General features: G+C 39.9%; 1 protein-coding gene and 1 non-coding gene across 7 annotated transcripts in view; one reads left to right on the forward strand and one right to left on the reverse strand.

Annotated features, from left to right (window-relative positions):
• The window catches only part of Tlk2 (tousled like kinase 2), a 100,066-nt gene that overhangs the window by 8,466 nt on the left and 68,656 nt on the right, over positions 1 to 22,944 (reverse strand). For all 6 annotated transcript variants that reach the window (XM_075990406.1, XM_075990409.1, XM_075990405.1 and 3 more), the window contains 7 exons: positions 21,860 to 21,926; positions 20,102 to 20,199; positions 18,274 to 18,355; positions 15,964 to 16,055; positions 8,371 to 8,460; positions 5,111 to 5,280; positions 3,864 to 4,002 (listed from right to left, as the gene is read on the reverse strand). In XM_075990406.1, the coding sequence (XP_075846521.1) occupies positions 3,864 to 4,002; positions 5,111 to 5,280; positions 8,371 to 8,460; positions 15,964 to 16,055; positions 18,274 to 18,355; positions 20,102 to 20,199; positions 21,860 to 21,926 (738 nt within the window). The remainder of the gene's footprint in view (positions 1 to 3,863; positions 4,003 to 5,110; positions 5,281 to 8,370; positions 8,461 to 15,963; positions 16,056 to 18,273; positions 18,356 to 20,101; positions 20,200 to 21,859; positions 21,927 to 22,944) is intronic.
• LOC142832075 (U6atac minor spliceosomal RNA) lies at positions 17,125 to 17,244 on the forward strand. The gene has a single exon (XR_012907164.1). It is a non-coding gene; the product is annotated as a U6atac minor spliceosomal RNA (small nuclear RNA).

Genomic DNA, 22,944 nt, shown 5'->3' on the forward strand with positions numbered 1-22,944 from the left:
GTGGGGTTGTGGGTTGGATTGCCAGTGCCAAAGCAAAACACAGAACAAACAAACTACCTTAAAAATTGCAATAAACAAAATAGCCTATGAAGGAAGAAGAGAGGGGCAAGGAAATAAAAAAATGTAAACAGAAGGAAAAAAAATTTAAGAACAGCTCTTCCAAGCAGTACTCAAACTTTCCTGGACAGTTTCACAGTTGCCAGTTCTTTAATACACAACAACTTAAATATGGTTCTGCATAAATAACAAACATAACTTTGATCCTAAAAATGACCACTGAAATGTATTCTCTCCCCCACACCCTGAAAGGTGGCAGGGAAGAACAGGGGTGGTGAACTCATTCAACGGGCAGAGTGGTAATTTGTTAAGATTTTTAAGAATGTAGCCAGGCAGTGGTGGCACACGCCTTTAAACCCAGTAGAGGCAGGCAGATCTCTCTGAATTTGAAGTCAGCCTGATCTACAGGACACCCAGGGGTATACAGAGAAACCCTATCTTGAAAAAAAAATTAGAGTGTAAAAGATACTTCAACTTGATAGTACATGCTTGGTAAATCAACTCAGATTCAGTTTCTTCATCATAAATGAAGAAATAAACTAGTTTTTCCATACAAATAATACAACAGTAAATATTCTCATTTCCTGCCAAGAGCTTTGGGAGGATTGAGGAAGACAGGCCTATGATAACAAGCGGTGCCAACAAGCATGCTGCATTTTCATCACAGCACCAGTCCTCATACAGCAGAAATGGAGCTCAGAGACGATGCTCAGAGCATAATGTGAGCTCTTGTTTGCTTTTGATTTTGTTTGTCTGTTTTGAGACAGGGTCTCACTTTGTAGCACAGGCAGCCCTTCAATTCTCCTGCCTCAGCTTTCTGGGGATTGCAATGAAAGGAATGCACCTCCACGCCCTACTCATTTATCTTGCACGTGTTGGGATGTGTGTATGGTGTCGACACAAGCCTATCTATGCAGGGACATGCACTTGTGTACTGACAGGCGACTGACTATCACAGTCCTGCTCTATCACTTACTCTTCCTCCCACACTTCTTATGAGGCGATGTGGTCTCACTGTGTAGCCTTGTCTGACCTAGAACTGGCTATGTAGACCAGGCTGGCATCAAACTCATCGCTTCTGCCTTAAGGGCTGGGATTAAAGGAATGTGCCACCACACCTGCTATCACTGGAATCCTAACTCAGGTCCTCAAGCTGGCAATGAAAGCAGTCTGAACCACTAAGCCATCTCTCAAAACCCCCAGCTCACGTATTTTAATGCAGAATTCTGGAATAGCTAAAACCCACAATGCCTTATTTAAAATGTTCTAAACCTACTCCCCAGGCTACTTTTATCTCTCTGGGTCTTCATCCTAAAAAAATAACATATTGAGGCTGGTGATTATGACACCATTATTACCAGTACACACTTTAAAAAGTTATGCAGCTGGAGCCGGGCGGTGGTGGCGCACGCCTATAATCCCAGCACTCGGGAGGCAGAGGCAGGCGGATCTCTGTGAGTTCGAGACCAGCCTGGTCTACAAGAGCTAGTTCCAGGATAGGCTCCAAAACCACAGAGAAACCCTATCTCAACCCCCCCACCCCAAAAAAAAACAAAAAAAAAAGTTATGCAGCCAGGCAGTGGTGGCACACGCCTTTAATCCCAGCACTTGAGGCAGGCAGATCTCTGAGTTTGAGGCCAGCATGGTCTACTGAGCAAGTTCCAGGACAACCAGGACTATTACACAGAGAACCCCCGACCCCAAAATAAAACAAAACAAAACCTTTATAGAAACTGATAAAATTTAATAGTCTCAGAACGCTCTATCTTTCATTTACTTAGTTATTAAACTTTTGTTTTGGTGGGTTTTTTGTTGTTGTTTTGTTTTGAGACAGGGTCTTTCTACATAGCCCTGGCTATCCTGAAACTATTATGTAGACCAAACTGGCCACAAACTCATAGAAAAAACCATTTACCTCTGCCTCCTGAGTGCTGGGACTAAAGGTGTGTGCCACTACAGTCAGCTCATTTATTTTACTTTTTGTTATAGAAAATACTCAAATATAACTAAAGTAGAAAGAACACTCAAACAATCAAGTAACCATATTTTCAATGGCCAAGTAGTGGCTCTCTACATCATCTAATAAGCTACTTTGGAGGAAAACATTATATGATTTTTATTGAAACTTTAATTTCTGAATTTCTACAGATTAGCAAAAATAGTACCAGACAGCAATGACACAATACATCATCATCATCGTTTTGTTTTCCTCTTTTTTTTCCCTTTTTCTTTTTTTCCTTTTTTCTTGAGACAGGGTCTCAGGGTCTCTGTAGCCTGGATAACCTGAAGCTCACTATGTAAACCAGGCTGATCTTATATTCATGGAGATCTATCTGCTTCTATCTCCCAGTGCTGGGATTAAAGTGCACATTACTATACTCAGCATATTTTATTATTTTTAATAGCTATTTAAACGTGAGGAAAAGAGTATGTGAGACAGACTGAGAACAATTTTTTTTTAAAGGAACAAACTTACAAGCATAAAATTCAAAATTCCAATGAACTTTCCTGTGGAGTAATCCTTCTGTACATTGTGCAAATTATGCTGCTATTGGTTTAATTAAGAAGCTGACAGGCCAATAGCTAGGTAGGAGAGACTGGGCAGGAGAGTCAGACTAGGAGAATTCTGGGAAGAAGGGTAGAGTCTGAAGTCGCCAGCCAGACATAGAAGGAGCAGAAGATGAATGTGTCATACTAATAAAAGTACTGCCATGTGGCAGAACATAAATAACAAATATGGGTTAACTTAAAAAAGCAAGAGCTAGTTAGTAACAAGCCTAAGTAATTAGTATTAAGATTCTGAGTTGTTAATTCGAGAATGACTACCAGAACAGGGAACCTTCTGCCAACAGAACTTGTATAATAGAGGTACAAACCTCTTCCCCCAAACTACCAACTGTATATAATTTTTGTGTCGCTTAGTGACAGGGAGACTACTCCATAATAACCACTATAGTGAGTAAACACTATAAATATAACTTCTATTTTAAACCTAGAATTTCAAAGTTTTAATTTAAGGACTGACTCTTGACTATAGATACCATTTCCACAAGCACACGGAGCAACAGAAAGCAGTCCACTGCCCACCTAACAGCAGGCACAGCTAAGGAGAACAGGGTCATTCCTCATGGTCTGAATGGCATGCCTCTTTCATCTGCTTCCTCATAGAGTTCCCTGTTCCTAGACAAAATTCTACACTCAGGGTCTTCTGAGGATGGGCTACAACGGCATGTTACCTACCTCTCCTGTAGTGCTATGGAGACATCTTTAAGTTAATCACTTAAAGCAGAATATGGTGTAAGCACCTCAGAATGAGATGGCTAACAGACATGCATACAATTCTGTTCAACTGTGCTCACTTTTCAAATGGAGATTTTATGGAATACCATGGATTTACTTTATTTTTGTTCCCATCCTGATTTTCACAACTCCTTAATTTTTGACAGTTGCTCATCCTACAAACAAATGCCTCATCTTATCAACACAAGGAAAGGGCTCTACTTGAACTTGAATTAAAGAATTCAGGGCCATTCTTTTAGACACATAAACAACCTTGGTCTCTACTGGCTTGTACGGCCAGCACTGGGTAAGACATACACAACTCCAAAGGCCAGAATATACAGCACTTTCTCAAGGGTTTAAGAACAGAAAGAAAACAGTACAAATTAATACAAAAAGTCAAACTGCTAAAAAAGACAAGGTATTTTGGTTTTAGCAGACTACATAGGATTAAGGATTAATCACCATGGAATCAATCCAATAGAACCACATACCCACCCGCCAACTTGGCAGATCTGGATACCTACCAATAAGTACCAGCACCTTGTGACGTTAGTTCCATGCCATCCACTGAATTGTAGCTATCATCATCCATGATCTTGGAAAGACCAAAATCTGTAATCTTTATCTCTCCACATGCTGTACCATTTACTAAAAGGATATTACCTAAAAAGATAAAAAAAAAAAACTTCATGAATAAACAGACTTCTTTATTAAGAAAAAAGACACGTAAGAAGGGAACATGTGAACACTAAACCTTCGGAATAAAGTAAATCTAACTCTGGACACAAGGAGAATCCTCAGTGTCTACCAGAAACTTCTATTTTCTAAGAATTGCCTGTTTAACGTGCCAAAACCCACTCTAGGCACTGGAAATAAAAATGACTTGCCAAAGTAAAATCATCACTTATACAGTTTGGTTAAAAAAAAAAAGGTGGGAAAATTTCACATGAACGTCTATGTGCTCTTTGGGCTAGCAAGCTTAGACTAGCAATGTCAGGGAGGTACGGGTGGAGGAGATACAAAGAAAATATGCTTGGGAACGAAACATGGTGCCACAGCGCCACCTGCTCCTATGGCAGGAAAATGTGGTGACTTCGGTGATTGCAGCCATCTCTAAAACAAAATCACTTTACTATAAATGATTTTCCGGACATGTCAATTATGTCAGAACACAACATAAAGGGCAGTGAGTGGCGAGCTTTTGTACACAGCTACCAGAAGAGCAAGGCTTCCACAGCCCTGCCCAAGGAGACGACAAGAACTAGGTTCTTAATACTCACATTCCGCTTGACAGCCATTTACACGAGACATACATAACCAAAACCAACAACAACAACAAAAAACGCCAGCTGAAGATAACAAAAAATAAGGGACAAAAAAGTTCTTTGCTTTTTCCTGATGACTACAAAGTTAAATGATAATTTAAAAAGATGGGAAACTGCTGGGACTTAAGGAAATGAGGCATACGTGTATCAGGGAGACCTGAGACAAAGGAACTGCTTCACAGTGTGACCAATGGGAAAACAAAACGGAACTTGCAAAAACAGCTGTTTCTAAATGACATCATGGGTTTTCCTGGTTCAGCACACAAAGGCATTGTTCCTCCAGAGAATTTAATCCAACCCACCCACCACCACCTACACCCAGCACTGGGTGGCCAGGACTCCTTTCTTCCCACACCTACCCAGGCATCCTTCTTGGCTCCTGTCAAATTCTTTGACGCAATACACTTACAAGTCTATTAATAATGTCTCCTAAAATTTAGGCATACCTGGTTTGAGGTCATAGTGTATGATGGGAGGTTTTATTTCATTTAAGTACTTTAAAGCATTCACAATCTGCATAATAATGGATCGGGCCTCTTTCTCCGACATTAATTTGTGCTGTTTCAGGTAGAAGTCCAGATCGTTTCCTTCACAGTATTCTAATACTGTACAAAACCTGAAGACACATAAACCAGCAATTACCAGTGGAGTAAGGAGCAGATTAAACTATCTAAACCACTGCCAGCAAAGACTCAGGTATCACAGCATCTCACTCCTTTCCTCCATGTTCCTTAACACTTTTCTAGCCAGCAACAGCTGCCAGCAGGCTCACAGGAAGAGAAGTGCTTGCTCTCTTGCAGACGAGTCTCTGGAATCTCCACATTGGCATCAACTGTGCCAAAGTTCACTGTGGCCTATCTCTATTAAGGACACTGATAAGAACTATGTTTGAGCTGGCCATCCCCTTGTAGCAGGGCCTCTACTGCATACCCATACAATGTACTCATTACTAAACAGTCATCACACAACTGTCCTTGCAAGTGTTTTATATAATCCTGAGTGCCCAGGTCTCAAGAATTGGTTGTATACTGTATCTGGCACAAGACTACACAAATGTGTTGTTATATGGTATGGGTTCTTTTACTTTCATTTATGCCAAAACACAACACACACACACCCATTTAAAATTACACACCACTGTTGACACTACAGGCAATGAACCTATCTTCCGAAATGTTTAAACTGATTTATTACTTGAATATTCCTGAGAGATGAATAACTAGGTCAGGTTTATCAGTCAGGACTTAACCAGTAATAAAAACCACTTCAATACTAAAGCCAAACTGTCTGGTGAGGCGCCCTAAAGCCAGAGGGTCCTAGGAAGTTGGTACCGTGAGAATGTAGGTCACAAGAGAACCAGAACTGTGTGCTTGACCACCCACTGACACAGCTGACCCCTGATGCAGAGGAAGGAAGGAAAACAGTGAGCAGCTATAGGCTGAACTTCAAGCTGCACTACAACGGACTACAAAGATTTGCAGAATCTCAGAAATGAATAAACTATGCTTTTTATGAAACCTGTGAGGCATGCTGACACTCTTGAGCACGTAGTTGCTTTGGGGTCGGGGGGTGATAAGGTTTCTCTCTGTAACAGCCCAAGCTGTCCTGGAACTAGCACTGTAGACCAGCTGGGATTAAGGCCATGCCTGGCCTGAGCATGTACCTGAAATGTTCATTCTCTGACTGAGATGCTGATATCTGAGTTGGACTCTTGTGGATTGATTCTTTGGCCCACAAGCAAGTTAGAAATAAAATCTAACTTTATACATCTAAATGACTCCAAAAAGATGTTCTAAACAACAATCTGACTTGTTTGAGCTAAAAACATAATATGAAAAACATAATAAGAGTAGTAGAAAATTACTATCACATTGAAATGTGTATACAATTCAAACTAAAAGATAATTCAAGTCATTATATTTATTTTCAAAATAGTTTTAGTATTTATTCTTCATAGGAGAGTCTATCTAGTTAGTATTCAAGGAATCTACTGAAAGCAAAATAGTAACAGCAGACTGGAGACTCGACCAGGGCTCTCACCCTTGGTATCTAAGTACACTATGTTCTGAGCTCTACCTATGACACAACAAGGATACAGTACGCAAAGGCTCCTTAATGAGAAGGGAAAAGTTTGAGTATGTAGGAGAAAGGACAAGCAAGTATTGTTTCCATAGGAAACATGGAATTTCCTGGATATATCTCTACAATGGGCTGTCTGTCTGAGAGTTTCTGGGTGAATAGACCAAAACTCCTGGACACTGCCTTGGGAGACTGAGAGAACACCTGAAGGTCGGACCTAAGCTATCTTACTTTCTCCTGACGCGGGTCTGAAAAGGTTCCAAATGCTGAAATATCTATAATAAGTCGAAATATAAAATAAGTCGAAAGGCTCTGCAGTGCACTGACCTGTATATTACATATAGGATTATCAAGAGTACCAAAGGTCTCTCACAAGTAATTCCATTTTTCTGATACTCAACAATTGGTCTACACATCAAGAAGGCTGAACACTAAGACCCCTCCCAATCCTAAAATCTAAATCCCAATTTTTAAATGTCCATGAACCTGCATTCCAACCTGCAGCATGGGCTGTCTTTACACGTACCACATTAATCCTTGTTTTAGGGAAACAAAACACTGTTGTACTTAAGGCTCATGGGATTCATCAGTCTTTATAGTGGGGCAGAGTTCTCTTCAACAGTTTACACGTGTTAGACCTGCTAGTGACATGTCAGCACCAACTGCCTAAAGACTGACTGCTACGTTTTTAGGAATTTTGTAAGTTGGAAGCTAATATTTGTAAGACTAAACAAAGTGTGATAAATCCATACAACAGAATGTAACCTGGCTATAAGAAGGGATGAACTATTGACACACAAATATAAAAGTGTGGACCTTAATAAATCACAAACACCACATACATGATTCCACTCATAAAGAGTCTAGAACAGGACATCTAAAGGTGACAGAGAGTACTGCTTAAGTAGAGGGAAAGTAAAATGGAGAAGTGACAGTAAAAAGGTTCAGCTTTCTTCTGAGAATGAAAATGTCCTAAAATGATCTTGGATAATGGCTATGTATATCTATTACACACGTGAAAACCCACTCAACTGTGTACTTTACATGGGTGAATCACATGGTATATATATTAGAATAAAGTCTATTTTAAGTTGTTACCTTAAAATTGCACATAGTGGAAATACTTATGACATAGATATGGACAATGAACCTTATATCCCTCCCCATCAATCTAATTATAAAGTGTTTACTAGCATACAGGGTCCTTGTCCTTTAGCCAAACAGATGTCTGGCTGACCCAAATCTGAATAATGTATGATTATTTGACTGTAAATTGGGGCTGGAGAGGTGGCTCCATGGCTAAGGGCACTGACTGCTCTTCCAGAGGTCCTGAGTTCAAACTGACTGCTCTTCCAGAGGTCCTGAGTTCAAGTCCCAGCAACCACATGGTAGCTTACAACCATCTATAATGGGATCTGGTGTGCTCTTATGGCATAAAGGCATACATGTAGCTAGAACACTCATATACATAAATAAATAAGCCTTTAAAAAAGATATATCCTATTGACTGTAAATTAATAAATTTAGTTCACTTAGAAAACATTTCCCAGGTCCAGATTTAAGCTCCATTCCATGAGTACTTAATACATCAAGAAAATAAGGTAAGGAAAAATGGTGTAGGACTTACGAGTCAGTGTCCAGTGAAAAGTAATCATACAGCTTCACTATTCTAGGATGATCCAGCTCTTTGTGAATCCGGTATTCCCTACATGCATGCCTGTAAACAGAAGAGAAATGTAACAAGAAAGCACCGGCCTGCTTTTTAGAACTCACCCTAATTTCTCTACCATTTCCCATTTCGACATGTTCATTTGTCTGTTCCATTTACATCCCTCTCGTCATCTCACCTACTTACTCTTTTTGTGCATTCTATTTTCTCTAATGTTCTCTATCTAGTCACTGAGCAAATAGTAGATGCTCCAACATTTCTTAAATGAATGGATGCCGATCGCTTTCAAGACCCTTCTGTGGCAACCACAAGTCTTTCATGTTAATCTTCAAGTACTAAAAATCACAGTCTTTCCCTCTCTTCCAAAGTGATGCTTCCAGGGGCTGGGGAAATGGCTAACTGCCAAAGTGCCCGCCTGCTTTACAAGTATGAGGACCAGAGTATGAATTCCAGTACCACATACCCATCTGTACATCAGCCTCAGAAGATGGATACACAGAATCTCTAAAGCAAGCTGGCAAGAACACTAGCCAGACCACAAGTTCTAGGTGTGACTAAGACCCTATTTCATAAGGTGAAGAATGATGGAAGACAATTACTGACATCAACTTTAGGCCTCCACATGCACACACAGTCATATGCACACCACCCACGTGCACAGGCATGCACGCGCACACACACTTGCACGCGTACGCACACACAAAGGAAAACAAATACTTTCTACCTGCATGTTGATAACCTGAGGTCAAACTAAGTTTGTAAACTACTTGAATTAATGGGTTAAACGATAAATCAACTAGCAGTTATTTTTATTTTTGAATTTCACTACTTAAAAATGTGCTTGTATTGGATATGTACAGACTTTTCGGTATTTACACAGTATTTATGTTTAAGTGTGGTATGTCATTTTACATGCTATCTGAAGATTCTGGTACCTGTGGAGGTTCTAGAACATATCCTCTTCACATACTTATGGATGATCATATTAATATTTTTGATTTCTCATTTTCTGAGGTAAGGTTTTACTATGTAGCCCTTGTTGGCCTGAACTTACTATAGAGGAGACTGGCCGGAACTTGCTGCAATCCTCTTACATCTGTCTTAAGTGTTGCCATTATAAGAATGTACCACCACAAATGGTTTCACTTAAAACAAACAACAAAAACTCTTTTTGAGGTCACTACATGCTATGCAGGTAAAGGTTCTTCCAGCCGAGCCTGACAATCTGAGTTCACTCCCTGAGACCCACATGGTGGGAGGAGAGAACTGACTTCCAAAAGTTGTCCTTTAACCTCATAGTGCTGTGGCACATATACACATACCATAGATGGATGGATGGATGGATGGATGGACAGACAAGTGAATAAGTACTTAAATAAATGGAATAAAAGAAGCTTTATAAAGCATCTTTCAGCTGGATGGTAGTGGCACATCCCAACACTTGGGAGGCAGAGGCAGGCAGATCTCTATGAGTTCAAGGCAGCCTGGTCTACGGAGTGCCAGGACAGTCAGAGATACACCGAGAAACCTTGTCTCAAAAAAATAAAAGAAAGAAAGAAAGAAAGAAAGAAAGAAAGGAAAAATACCTTTCTAGTTTAAAATAATAAAGCTATGAACAAACTGTACTATATATAACATGTGAAATATGTATCAGCCACATAATGGAGGAGATGGCTTAGTCAACTTGCCTTGCTAGTAAGAAGGACCCAAGCTTAAAAAAACTGGGTGTGATGACACATGGTTGTGGCCCTACTGCTGGAGAAACAGAGACAGGTTGGTCCCTGGGGTTCTCTGGTCAATCAGCCTAGTCCACTTTGTTGAGTTTTAGGTCAAATGAAAGACCAAAGTGATGGCTCCTGGGAAACACATGAGGCTATCTTCTAGTCTTCACATGTAGGCTCACACACATGCATATACATCTATATGCACAAGAACACCTGCACACAGAGTAAGAGGTGTACAGACAGACAAACAGACCACATACACAAAGAGTACCGACACACACGAATATGGTTATATCACATACATACCAAAAAGTTTTAAAAGTGGTTCTTACTTAGAGAGACAGTAACTAGAAACTACTTTAAGTAATTTATAGTACATTTGAGATTTTTTTTTTTTGGTTTTTCGAGACAGGGTTTCTCTGTGGCTTTGGAGCCTGTCCTGGAACTAGTTCTGTAGACCAGGCTGGTCTCGAACTCACAGAGATCCGCCTGCCTCTGCCTCCCGAGTGCTGGGATTAAAGGCGTGCGCCACCATCGCCTGGCTTGAGATGTTTTGTTTAAGGCAAAAGTCAGAAAGGAGAAATTTTCTATAGAATAAATAAAAACAAAAACAAAACAGTGATGGTTTCTGAAGCTGGCATGTTCTGATACCAAAAAGTATATATCAAACACTTAACTTTTAAAAATTAAATTAAGGGGGCTGGAGAGATGGCTCAGAGGTTAAGAGCACTGACTGTTCTTTCAGAGGTCCCGAGTTCAATTCCCAGCAACCACATAGTGGCTCATCTGTAATGAGGTCTGGTGCCCTCTTCTGCCCTACAAGCATAACACTGTATATTAATAAGTAAATAAAGATTTATTTAAAAAAAATTAAATTAAAATTTAAGCCAGGCGGTAGTTGAGGCAGAGGCAGGTGGATCTCTGTAAGTTCAAGGCCAGTCTGGTATACAAGAGCTAGATCCAGGATAGGCTTCAAAGCTACAGAGAAACCCTGTCTCAAAGAAAAAAAAAATTAAATTAAAATTTAAAATTTGAGGAAATAAAGGAAAGAGAGAGAGGAACAGAAGCCTCCAAGTAATTATAAAAAGTTTTTCCCTGATGGAAACTTTGGGCTATTTCAAGGTGCTTTTGGCTCCACTGCTGTTTCTAATGCTTCATTTCATCATTCCGTCTCCTATACAGAAATGACAGGCCCATACCAAGGCAAAGGAGTAGCAGACACACACTATGTAAGGAACTGGAGACCTAGCTCCCTGAACTCTGGCTTTCTAATCACGAATGAGAAGTATAAAGATGTGTTCCTGTGGGCACTGAACACACACAGCCTTGGCTCAAACCCCACTTCACCAAAATAGCTCCACTCAGGATTCAATGCAATATCACCTTTGGCAAAATGTTTATTAAAACACAAAAAAACAAACTTACAAATCTGTGGACTAAAGAGATCACTGTTCAAATAATTTCTGGTTGAACATACTTCTAAACAATAATTATGTGCCTCTTTGAATAACTTTTCCATTTAGTAATTTCAAAGTATAGACTAATTTCTTCACAAATGTACAGAAAACCAAGGAAATGAATGGCAGAGAAAGTTAAGAATGAAAGAAAAGTGTCATTCAGTCTTTATCATCTCAGCCAAGTGTGGTAGTGAATCACATCATAGCAGGACACAGGAGACTGGGGCAGGAAGAATGGCATGAGTTCAAGATCATCTAGGATACAGAATAAGATCCTTTGTCCAACAAATAACCCTGAGTCCTCACCAACTCCAGAAGCACCTAAAACAACAGCCCCAACAGAGTCTGCCAGGCTCACAGGCTACTGCTTGTCTTTCAGCAAGGCAAGACTGACTTGCATCCTTCATACTCAATATTCTATTTAGTATCCAATAGATTAAAGGACTTGTTAAACAAGAAATCAGGGGAAATTTATACACTAAAGTCTATCTTTTGTCTTCTTAAAGAATGACGCAAATTTAGATTTCTGGAATGCTTGCTTTAATATTAGAAATTTTGAAGAGTATTAAATAAGAGCACATGAATTCAGATATATATTATATTTACAGATTGCTTTATATGTAACTTTTCCTATTGTAAAATTTTTATTATGTTTTGGGAAATTAAAGAAATTTAGCAGGGAAGAAGAAATGATTCAGTGGGTAAAGTGTCTGTTGGGACCCTCCAGTACCTATGAAACAAAGTCAGACACAGCACATAAGAGCTGGAGAACTTGGCAGGGTGGGCAAGCCAGTACTCCAAAAACTCCAGATACAGTGAGATATACTGTCTCCAAAGAGAGAGAGAGGAGAGAGAGAGAGAGAGAGAGAGAGAGAGAGAGAGAGAGAGAGAGAGAGAGAGAGAGAGATCAACACTAAAATCACTTGCTATCTGGTAATCTTGAGTTCTGTCTCTAGAGTCTACATGGTTGGGGAGAAATGATTCCCAAGGCCTGTTTTATAACATTTCACATCCTGTCATGTTAAATGTGCACATGTAAACCCTCACAATCATAATTTTAAGATTTTTTGGATTAAAAAAACAAGCCCTAAGATGGACAATGACTGAGAAGACACTCACTTGATGTCTACTGCTTGGCTTCCATACGAATGTGCACACATCCACCACCATCCCAACTCCACCTCACCCACTCCTACACAAACTAAAGAAATCTAGTAATCTGTCATGTTCATATGGCAAGAATAATATAGCAAGTTTATATTTTGCTTATAGAAGAAGGAAAGGAATTGGGTGTGACTGTGTACAATTATATTCTTACTTGGGAAGTGGAAGCAAGAGAAGTTGAAGGTCATCCTCAGCTACATATCCAGTAAAAGCCTAGCCCTGGGTTACATAAGACCCTGCCTCAATCACCCTCCCTCAACTCCAAACAGCAAAGACAGAAATATATCTCAAAACTCAACAAAATAAGGTTTTATTTTCTTCGAGGTTCTTCTGAGTCAAATAAATGATCTTACTCCAAACAAAAGTGGGAACTACCTCCGCAATGGAAGAACAATTTATAAGGACTTACTAGGTAAGATGATGTTACCAACATGGTGGTATATTTCCTCTTCAGTGTTAACCTCATATTATATTATCAAAGCATTCTTCAGAATCTATTATATACTTGATCTATGTCAAGTTCAGAGATGCTAATGGCACTTAACCAATTCACTTTTTTAAAAATTAGATTTACTTATTGAGTTACTGGTAGTTGTGAGCCACCATGTGGGTGCTAGGGACTGAACCTGGGCTCTCTGCAAGAGCAACAAGTGCTCTTAACTGATGAGCCATCCCTCCAGTCCCTACTTACATTATTTATAGCACAGGGTTCAAAGCAGGATTTCCTGTCACTTAGCAGAATCAAAGGTGGAAGTGTTGAAGAGTTCCTCCCAAGCACCTGGAGGTCTTAAGAACACCCCTTCCTCAGGATGTCAGCTGGGAAATGGCCCCTGACAGCGGGCTCCACAGACACTCAGATGCCATTATTCCCCTTGAGGAGAACAGTGAGAAGGGACCACACCCAGCTCTGGTTAGAGGAGCAAAGTTTAGATATAGGAAGCAATGTCAGTTTATCGGTCTATTTCCTTCTCCCTGACCCATTTTTATTAGATGTATGAATGATAGTCTGTGCATGGTGGTGGGGTGGTTCCATGTGTATGTGCATTTGTAGAGGTCAGAGGAAAGGATCAGATGCCTTGGAACTAGAGTTACAGTTGGTTGTAAGCCACCCAATATGGTGATGGAAACTGAACTCAGGATCTCTGGAAGAGTAAGTACTCTGAACCAGAGCCATCTCTCAGCCCCTCACTTGATCTAGTTACAGCAGAAAGATAAAAGAAAGTCAGTTGGCTGGGCTTGGTAGCACATGTTTAGAGTCCTAACACTTAGAGGAGACAGAGGCAGGAGAATCACTTGATTTGTTTGAGGGCAGCTTAGTCTATGTCATGAAACTCTGTCTCAAAGAAGTAAAAGTCAAACTGAAACAGAACATCTCAATCAATAACCACCAGGGCTCAAACTGCTTAAGTATGCCAAGGAAGGACCAGGACTCAGATCTGATCCATTTCAAATGGCCAGATGAGCTGAATGACCTTCCAAAGTCAGGGTCAGCCTAAAAGCTAGATCAGGAGTCTACAACTTGGCAAAATATGTACAGGTCCCAGCACAGAAATTATGTTCTCAAAGTTGATCAAACTTGGTCCCTAGAACCAACTATTTTACAGAGGCCAATGTACAGGTAAGCTACAGAACAGGCTCCAAGGACACCTATAGGACACCTGTAAAGATGCATGTTCTGGCTCAGCACCCTTAACCACTCCTACAAGTCTCAATACAGCGAGGACAATTTTCATTAATAACTGGCCAGAACATGTAGTTTCCTTCTCTGAAGTGTTCATGGCATTCACTAATGCATGCCATTCATCCCTGATGTCAAGTGACTGGAATGCACTTTTAATAATGTATCTGGCTCCTCAGGAACATCTGGGCTGCAGCTGCTTGTAGGGTACTGTGCATAAGCCATATATACATCACCCCTTGTCCTCCTTCTCACGCAGCATTGAGCTCTACCAATCAGTGTGGAACAGAAAGACTTAGCAGGCCCCTGGTGTACAACAGGTCTAAAGCAAAAGTTGCCCCATGAACTGTTTGTTGAGAAACTACTTGATTTTCCTTTTAAGACTCAGAAGTTAAGAAAAAGGCTTCTTTTTTTGTCCCCCAAAGTCTTATGAAGAAAAAACAGCAAAACACAAAGGTTGTCTCTGTAACAGGAACCATGTGTTACTGTCCAAGGGGCTTGTCTCCTCCTTTCAGGGACAGAACCTGTCTCATTCAACACTTCTTTCTACCACAATGAGACAAAACTGCTCAGTAGGAAATCTAATAAGTAAATTAAGTCTGGAGCTTCCAAAGCAAATGAGCCATGAACTCCAGTGTTCAAAAGCTCGGGAGGGACTATGGCAAAACCCAACATTAGTGGACCAAAGAAATCCACAGCTGCATATGCAGTAACTACGTAGTAACCTGAGCTACTACATAACCTGCATGTGTAGTAACCTGAGGATACTGCCCCCTTATCCTCTTCAGTCTAGGGACAAAGGAGGACTACCACTTTACTGATGTTCTCAAGAGAGGCAACCATAGGAAGTAGAGCACGAAAATCACAGAAGCTTTTTGTTGTTTTTGAGGGGTTTTTTTTTGTTTTGTTTTGTTTTGTTTTTTGAGGCAGGGTTTCTCAGTAGCTATTGAGCCAGTCCTAGAACTCACTCTGTAGACCAGGCTGGTCTCGAACTCACAGAGATCCACCTGCCTTTGTCTCCCGAGTGCTGAGATTAAAGGTGTTTGCTACCACCCACCGCCTGGCAAATCAGAGAATTTTGAGGTGGCAAACAGACAAGTCAAGGAAAAGAAAGAACACTGTACTAAGGGGCTAAAGTCAAGCATGTACCACTGAGGCACAGCAGGACTCCATCCTTTTAACCCCACTGACTCCTTCCCAGACCACTGGGCATTCTCACTGACTTTCTAAAGACAAACAATGGTTTCTGGTGCCTTCCTTGCTTAATATAGCTGTCTTTAGAGAAAATAGAAAGGGAGTTAGAAATATGGGCTTCAGATTGAGGTATGGTTGCATTTAAATTTAGCTTCTAATGGTCTCGGTTTTCTAACAGTTTTCTCATTGGTAAGATGCAGAGTATATTTCCTTTGCTGGGACAGTTAAGAAGATGAAAGAAAACTAACAACAATTCATCCAAATCTCTTCCATGATGCACGAATCACAGCTATCACCAATGGGTGGAGAAATCAAGCATTTCAGCATCACTTACTTGTGGTAATTCTCCTTTTTCTCATCTCTCCAGTTTTTATTTAACTGGTGAATTTTCACAGCTACATATCTTTGCTCTGTTAGATCAAATGCCTATTAAAAAAAAAGGAATATTTATATTTTACATAAGTACTAACAAGAATTACAGGGAACTGACTTGAAGCTTTTATTTAACAGATCAACACAAAGTACAAAATACATTATGAAATGAAAGCAGCAGCAAATGACAGCACGTCATGTTTGCTCCAGTGTTGCAACCATCCTCTTGAAACTTGGGATTAGATAATTCACAAGTCTCTAGACACAATGGCACCGTGGGATTTACAAGACAAACTTAAGAATACACCTCAAGCAGAAGCCAACCCAGGCCCTGACACTTCTTCCAACAATGTTCACTTTGGACACCATCCCTCCCCATCTAGGGGCTTTCTCCGGAGGTTGTCTCTCACCCTCAGTGAGCCTAGGGAGCTCACATATGTCAACACTGTCTCCCTACTTTTGAAATCCTGAAACGTACACTAATGGCTTCCTATAAAAAACAACCCAGATGGATATGATCATTGGTATGATCATCACAAAGTATCCCACAACTCGGTATGTTGTGTTTACTAAAATAACAGAAACAAAAACAAAACAAAATAAAAAATCCCAACCTTATTATTTAGGGCCACATCTATGTACTGAGTAAAATCAAAGTCTGAATCCCAACAGTAGTGCACAGGGACAGGCTTTCCTGAAGAGCAGCAGTGCTGGCGGGCCTGGCACTGGACAAGCAATGCTTCTCTATCAGTTCTTACAAATGAACACACAGCTGCACAGTACGCCCACCAGGAACAGAGACTATCACTGTTCCATAGGTGTCCCCAATGTTTCTCTAGGAAAGCAATGTCCAAACCAGGAGGGCTGTTATTAGAAATAAGGGACTTGTCACCCAGGCTAACGCAAAATGAGTATATAGTAGAAAAAACATGCTTCACAGAAATGAAATAAATATACTTCTCTCATGCTCTAAAGAATATACCATTGTGGCTTTACTCTAAAAACCACTTCAAGATAGTAAAAACTAGGTTATATTACACATAGTCTGTGAGAGCACTAATGCTTATCAAAGCCAACAAAAAGGGTAGAAAATTGTGAAAAGAACTTATCTGTGCGAGGAACAATGTTTATGAAAGTAGAGGTTAGCATGGCCCCTTGACAAGGATGGAAAAGCCTCAGGTCTAGTAACAGGTGCTGGTCAAGGCATGGTCTTCTATTTTGTAGAAGTTAATTACTGTTTTGCTTGTTTGTTTTCAGTTTTTCAAGACAGGGCTTCTCTGTGTAGCCCTGGTGCCCTGGCTCCTGGAATTTGTTCTGTAGACCAGACTGGCATCAAACTCACAGAGATCTGTCTGCCTCTACCTCCCAAGTGCTGGGGTTAAAGGCATGTACCACCATTACCCTGCTGCTAACTCATTTTGATTTAAAAAAAAAAAAGGGCTTTGCTCAGCCTAGATATAGAGGAGAGGGTCTTGGTCTGCCTTAAAGTGGGTGCCTGACTTTCTTGACTTCCCAAGGGAAGCCTTACCCTCTCTGAAGAGTGGATGGGAGTAGGGTAGGGTGGGAGGAAGGAGGGGGAGAGGGAGGGAATAGGAACTGGGATTGGTATGTAAAATGAGAAGATTGTTTTAAAAGAATAATAATAAAAAAAAAAAGAAAAAAAGGACAAAAGTTTTCTTCCAAAGTGGTACTACACAGGTGATTTGTTAAGTCAGGTACATAAAACCTTCAACAAGCTAGCAATGCCCTCCCTAATCTCAACTCTTTCTAAGGAGCTAGGATAACTATGTCATCAAAGCTCAAGCATGGTACTTGCAAACAAAGGTGGCCATGTGTCTGTCAGTAAGATTTACCAGCACAGACTTTAAAAGTATAACTAAGTATGAAGAGCGTACTGAAAATCTAAGCAGTCCTGCCCTAAAGGCACAGCCATGGTCCACAGTGCTGACAGGTACACATCTGTGAATGTCCTTATTGCCACTGATGTATACACTTCAAAATGACGTGGTACTGTACTTGGAAGGCTGAGGCAGGAGAATTGCCAAGAGTTGGAGCCACCCTGAATTACACAGTGAATTTAGAGCCAGTCTGGGCTAAAGTGTGAAAATGTCTTAAAAACAAAATACAAAATTTACTGGAAGCAATTTCCCTAAAGGTCTTAGTCATAAAGCTTTTGAATTTAAACCTACAAATATAAATACATAGTTCTTAATATTAAAAATTTCTACAAATCAATATTACCGTCTCTTTGTACTCAGTTGTTTCTACTTACCTTGTAAACTTCACTGAAACCTCCTCTACCCAAAAGATGTAATAACAAATATCTGTCATTTAGCGTTGGATGATCCTTAAATCTGTGGAAACGGAATATGTAACATCCTGAAGTCAAAGACTATAGTCTTCCACATAAAGCCAGTGCTGAGAGTTTGACAACTGATATCAATACAAGAAACTATAGGACAAAGTTACACAGCGCAATTATAATAAACAGTAAAAGTTATTAAAGCCTGATACTGGTTCTAGTCTTAGTAGCCACATCTCAACTTGGGGCTGTTTTTGATCCCATTCCTTTTTCTCACTGTTTTAAAACTATATCAAGTTCCAAGGTATTTTTATATTGCCTTAAAAATAAAGCATTTCATGTGTTTTATGTGAATCCTCCCGCCCCCCCAATTTGAGACAGGTTCTTACTATGTAGTCCTGGTTGGCCTGGAACTCACTATGTAGACCAAGCTGGCTTTGAACTCACAGAGATCTACTTGCCTCTAGCTCCCAAATGCTGGGATTAAAGTTGTGTATCACCATACCCAGCTAATTGAGTTTTTGGAGACCGGGCATACTTTGGCCTGGAAATCCCAATCCTCCTGCCTCAGCCTGCTGAGCACTGGGGTAACAGGTATGCACCATAATGGCCCGCCTTTATTGGTTTTGAGACAGGGTCTCGTTATACTCTGGCTTTAGCTTCCCAAGTGCTTGGAATACATATAGATTTGTACGAACCAACCCAACTCATTTTTCCCTCTTTAGATAAGTCTGTGGTAAATCTAAAACTAGGATACAGTGTATTCCCAAAAGAAATTCTTCCCATAATCTCAGTGCTCTGGAGGCAGAGGGAAAGTGAAAGAAAGCTCAAGGCCAGCCAGGGCTATATAGTGAGACCCTATCTCAAAACCAGAAGTACAAAGACAGCTAGGGACACAGTTTGGTAGTGGACTGCATGCCTAGTTTACATGAGGCCTTACACTCCGGTAAATTAAAACAATCTCCCTATTAATCCTAAAATTCCTTTATTTTGTATTTAAGAAAGCAGTGTGCCTGTGTAATATTATTACATGAAAGTTTAAATTAAGTAGCTCTAAATTTGACTCTTCATTTGGGCTTCTAGTCAAATTAATTTCATTTCTCTAACTCGTTTCCTGATTGATATGTGCAAGATTATGGACTTGTTTGAGGATTAAGTGTGAGATCAAAAGGGCACTTAGACGACTCTTTCCTGATACACAAAGTTCACAAGCAATGGTAAGTGCTGGTACCTTCCACTTGACAGAATAATGGTCATGGTTCACATGGTCAAACAAAAATATTCAAGCCGTAGCTACATGAAAAAAAAAGTTACAGCTTCCGCAACACAAGAAAAGAACTAATCAGTGATGAGAGCCATTTCCCATATGTAAGCTACTTTTCCTGAATTTTAGTCATATAAATGGCTTATGAGCAAAGGGGAGTGTGGGTCTATAATTACTGTACTAAATTTAAGAGTCGTACTAGTTTGCTCAGAAAATGGAAGTCATCTCACTCTTCTTACAGCAACACTGTGGCCAATGCTTCCCATTCCTCAAGGCTCCATGGCCATGTCTATATGCCATACCCCATCCACCCTGATAGCTGCCAAGTTCTACTGTGTAAACTTTACTCATGTAAAATGCTGTACAGATACATATACAAGCTTACTTTTTAATACAAACATCATAATTTTGTTCAAAAGGAACTAAATAGACTTAGATTCATTTGGCAAACTTAGAAGTGAAAACGTTGCTCTGGACCATACAAGTCATAAAATACTCAGTAACCTCCAGCCCATTATAACCCAAGTTGCTTACTGTGAATTATCTTCATTATGTATCCTTTTTAATTCCCTGATATGTAGATTTCTAACCCTTTCTAGCCTTTCCAGCTCTGCCTGGATTTCTGCTTCTTCCTGAAAAGGGGGGGAAAAAAAAAGCTCAGAATCCAGCGAACTTTACCTTTTCATTTAAAAATGACATCTGTTTCACTTGTAAAAATCAAACAGAAGACACGCTGTATTGAAAAGATTAGTCAGTCTGCTACTCCATCACCCACTCCTCAGACGTAACCTCTGGGAACTTTCCAGGAATGTTTTATGCATATATATACAGACTTTGCAAAAACCTTATAAAAGTCTGGTATGTATAGTCTGATTCTCTACTTTTGGTATAGATTATGCTCAATACTTTAAATTCCACTAATTTAATATCTAAGAATTCATATGTATGTGTATGTTCGTGTGTGTTACACATGAAAACTAATGTAACATTAAAAAGTCACCACCAGTAACAATTTATTAGATGCTTATTGACCACCATCATCATAAATAGCATCCACCAATAATGTGGCTACTGAAAGTTTTAAGTTTTTTTCATTTAGGTGTATGGATCTCTCTATATGCATGCCATGTGTACAGGTGACAGCCAGGGATGTCAGATCTCTGGAACTGAAGTTACAGGCAATGATGAGCAGCCAGACATGCTGGGAACCAAACTCAGGTCCCCTAAAAGAGCAGCAAGCTCTCTTAACAGCTAAGCCATTTCATCAGCACCTGGGTTGGTCAATAAAAGCTTTAAAAAGAACTTCTACAAGCCGGGCGGTGGTGGCGCACGCCTTTAATCCCAGCACTTGGGAGGCAGAGGCAGGCGGATCTCTGTGAGTTCGAAACCAGCCTGGTCTACAAGAGCTAGTTCCAGGACAGGCTCCAAAACCACAGAGAAACCCTGTCTCGAAAAACAAACAAACAAACAAAAAAAGAACTTCTACATTCTACGTTTATGATATTTTGGAGCTAGAGATGTTAAGTCTATGGTAAAGCACTTGTCAAGCATCTTTAAAATCTTGGGTTCATATGAACACACGCACCCTAACCCACCACCAACAAAAAACACCTCATATCACACACATGAAAATGATAAGCACGGTACACACTGCCCCATTCCTGTAATCCCGGTATTTAGGAAGCTGAGACAGGATGATCCTGAGTTCAAGGCCAGCTTGGGCTATGTAACAAGACTGTCTCACAAAAACAAAACAAAATAAAACAACAACAACAAAAAACCCAAACACCCCCCTCAAAAAAAAAAAAACCAAAACCAAAACCAAAAACCAAAGAGACACCATGCCTCTGACCCTCAATGAAAAGCTATCTCAGTGACTATCACCAAAAAATTCTTTTAGGTGTTAGAATATGGATGGTGGAATATATTCTCTTTAATTATTTTAGGCAAGAAGAGCTGCTGATGTTACTCAGACTAACACAGGAGTCCTATCAATTTCAGACATATTAATCCTGTATATTTAATTTCTGCTTTAAGGACAGTCACTTGGGTAGCTCTATTAATTGACACATTTTTAGCAGATGGGTCACTGGGGTAAAGCATACTCTTACTTAGTGGCTTGCATTGACTTGAAAATAAAAATCCTACAAGCCATGAAAATAAGAGTAGCAATGCAGAATTCTTGCATCATACGAAGCTACAATTCTACTTGTCCAAACAGCCAAATCATTTCTACATCAAATGTAAAGTGGAAATTACACCTCTTGAAAAACATTTTTCCATTACACTTACTTTCTTAAGATGACCTAATCTTAGTTTGAAGATTTCTTCTTGTTCATGGTATTCTGCTAAGGTTAACCTGAAAAACAATGGCACAATTTCAGCAAATTATATGAAGTAATAACATGCTTATTTGAACAAAAATGCTCAAAGTATGCTACTAGGGCATATGTGGTTTCCATATTCAATGTGATTAAGAGCCAGGTTATTTAGAAGTCCTCTGATTAAAATTTCAGATAAGATGTGAAGACTCAATACCCCTAAGTTTAATTTAAAGAAAGAAAAAAGAAAAACATATGAGCCATATTTTTACATTATTTATGAAATATTTGGCAACATGTTACATAAGCCATAATACCCACCTAACAAAATGTTTTAACTATTTAATGAAAATGTAAAAAGAAGACAGAAGAAAGGGCTGACTTGATGGACAAACACTCATTCTTAGTTCCACCTACTCCAAGCACACAACCTGTATCCTAAGAATAAAGAAGTGAATTTTCTCCATTTCTACCTCTCTCACATTCATCTACTTCAAAGGTTTAAGTGTCACTATTTACATGCATACTAAATTACTGGGACAAAGAGAACACAGCTATATCATTTTAGCATAAAAAGCCATAAAGCAGAACCTCTGAGATTCAACTATAAGAAAATACAAGAGTAAAAAAAGTAACAACACATCTGTTAGGGCTACTGCAATTAGTCCACAACTGCAGGAATACCTGTATCTAGTACTCCATTTCACTCCAGTGAAAAAGGGAGAAATAGGAAGGAGAGGGAGGGAGGGAGGGAGGGAGGAAGGGAGGGAGGGAGGGAGGGGAGAATGAGAGGAGGGGGGGGGGGGAAGAAAGAGGTAAATGACAGCCGAGAATTCTCCATGCCTTTAACAGATTCCATACAAGGAAGGGATAATGATGCATGCTAGAGGCCTGTTTTTGGCTTCTGGTCAGTGGAAAGAGCCAAGTCACAGACATTTTAATTACAGAGTGGACTGAAAGCCTTCCAGCTTGGATTTTACACAAGACTCCAGATGGTAACCACTCATGAATACACTACTGGTCTGGATTAAATTCTAATTATTGTTCTGTGGTGTG

The sequence above is a fragment of the Microtus pennsylvanicus genome, chromosome 11 (genome assembly GCF_037038515.1).
Source record: "Microtus pennsylvanicus isolate mMicPen1 chromosome 11, mMicPen1.hap1, whole genome shotgun sequence".
NCBI classification, from domain to species: Eukaryota; Metazoa; Chordata; class Mammalia; order Rodentia; family Cricetidae; genus Microtus; species Microtus pennsylvanicus.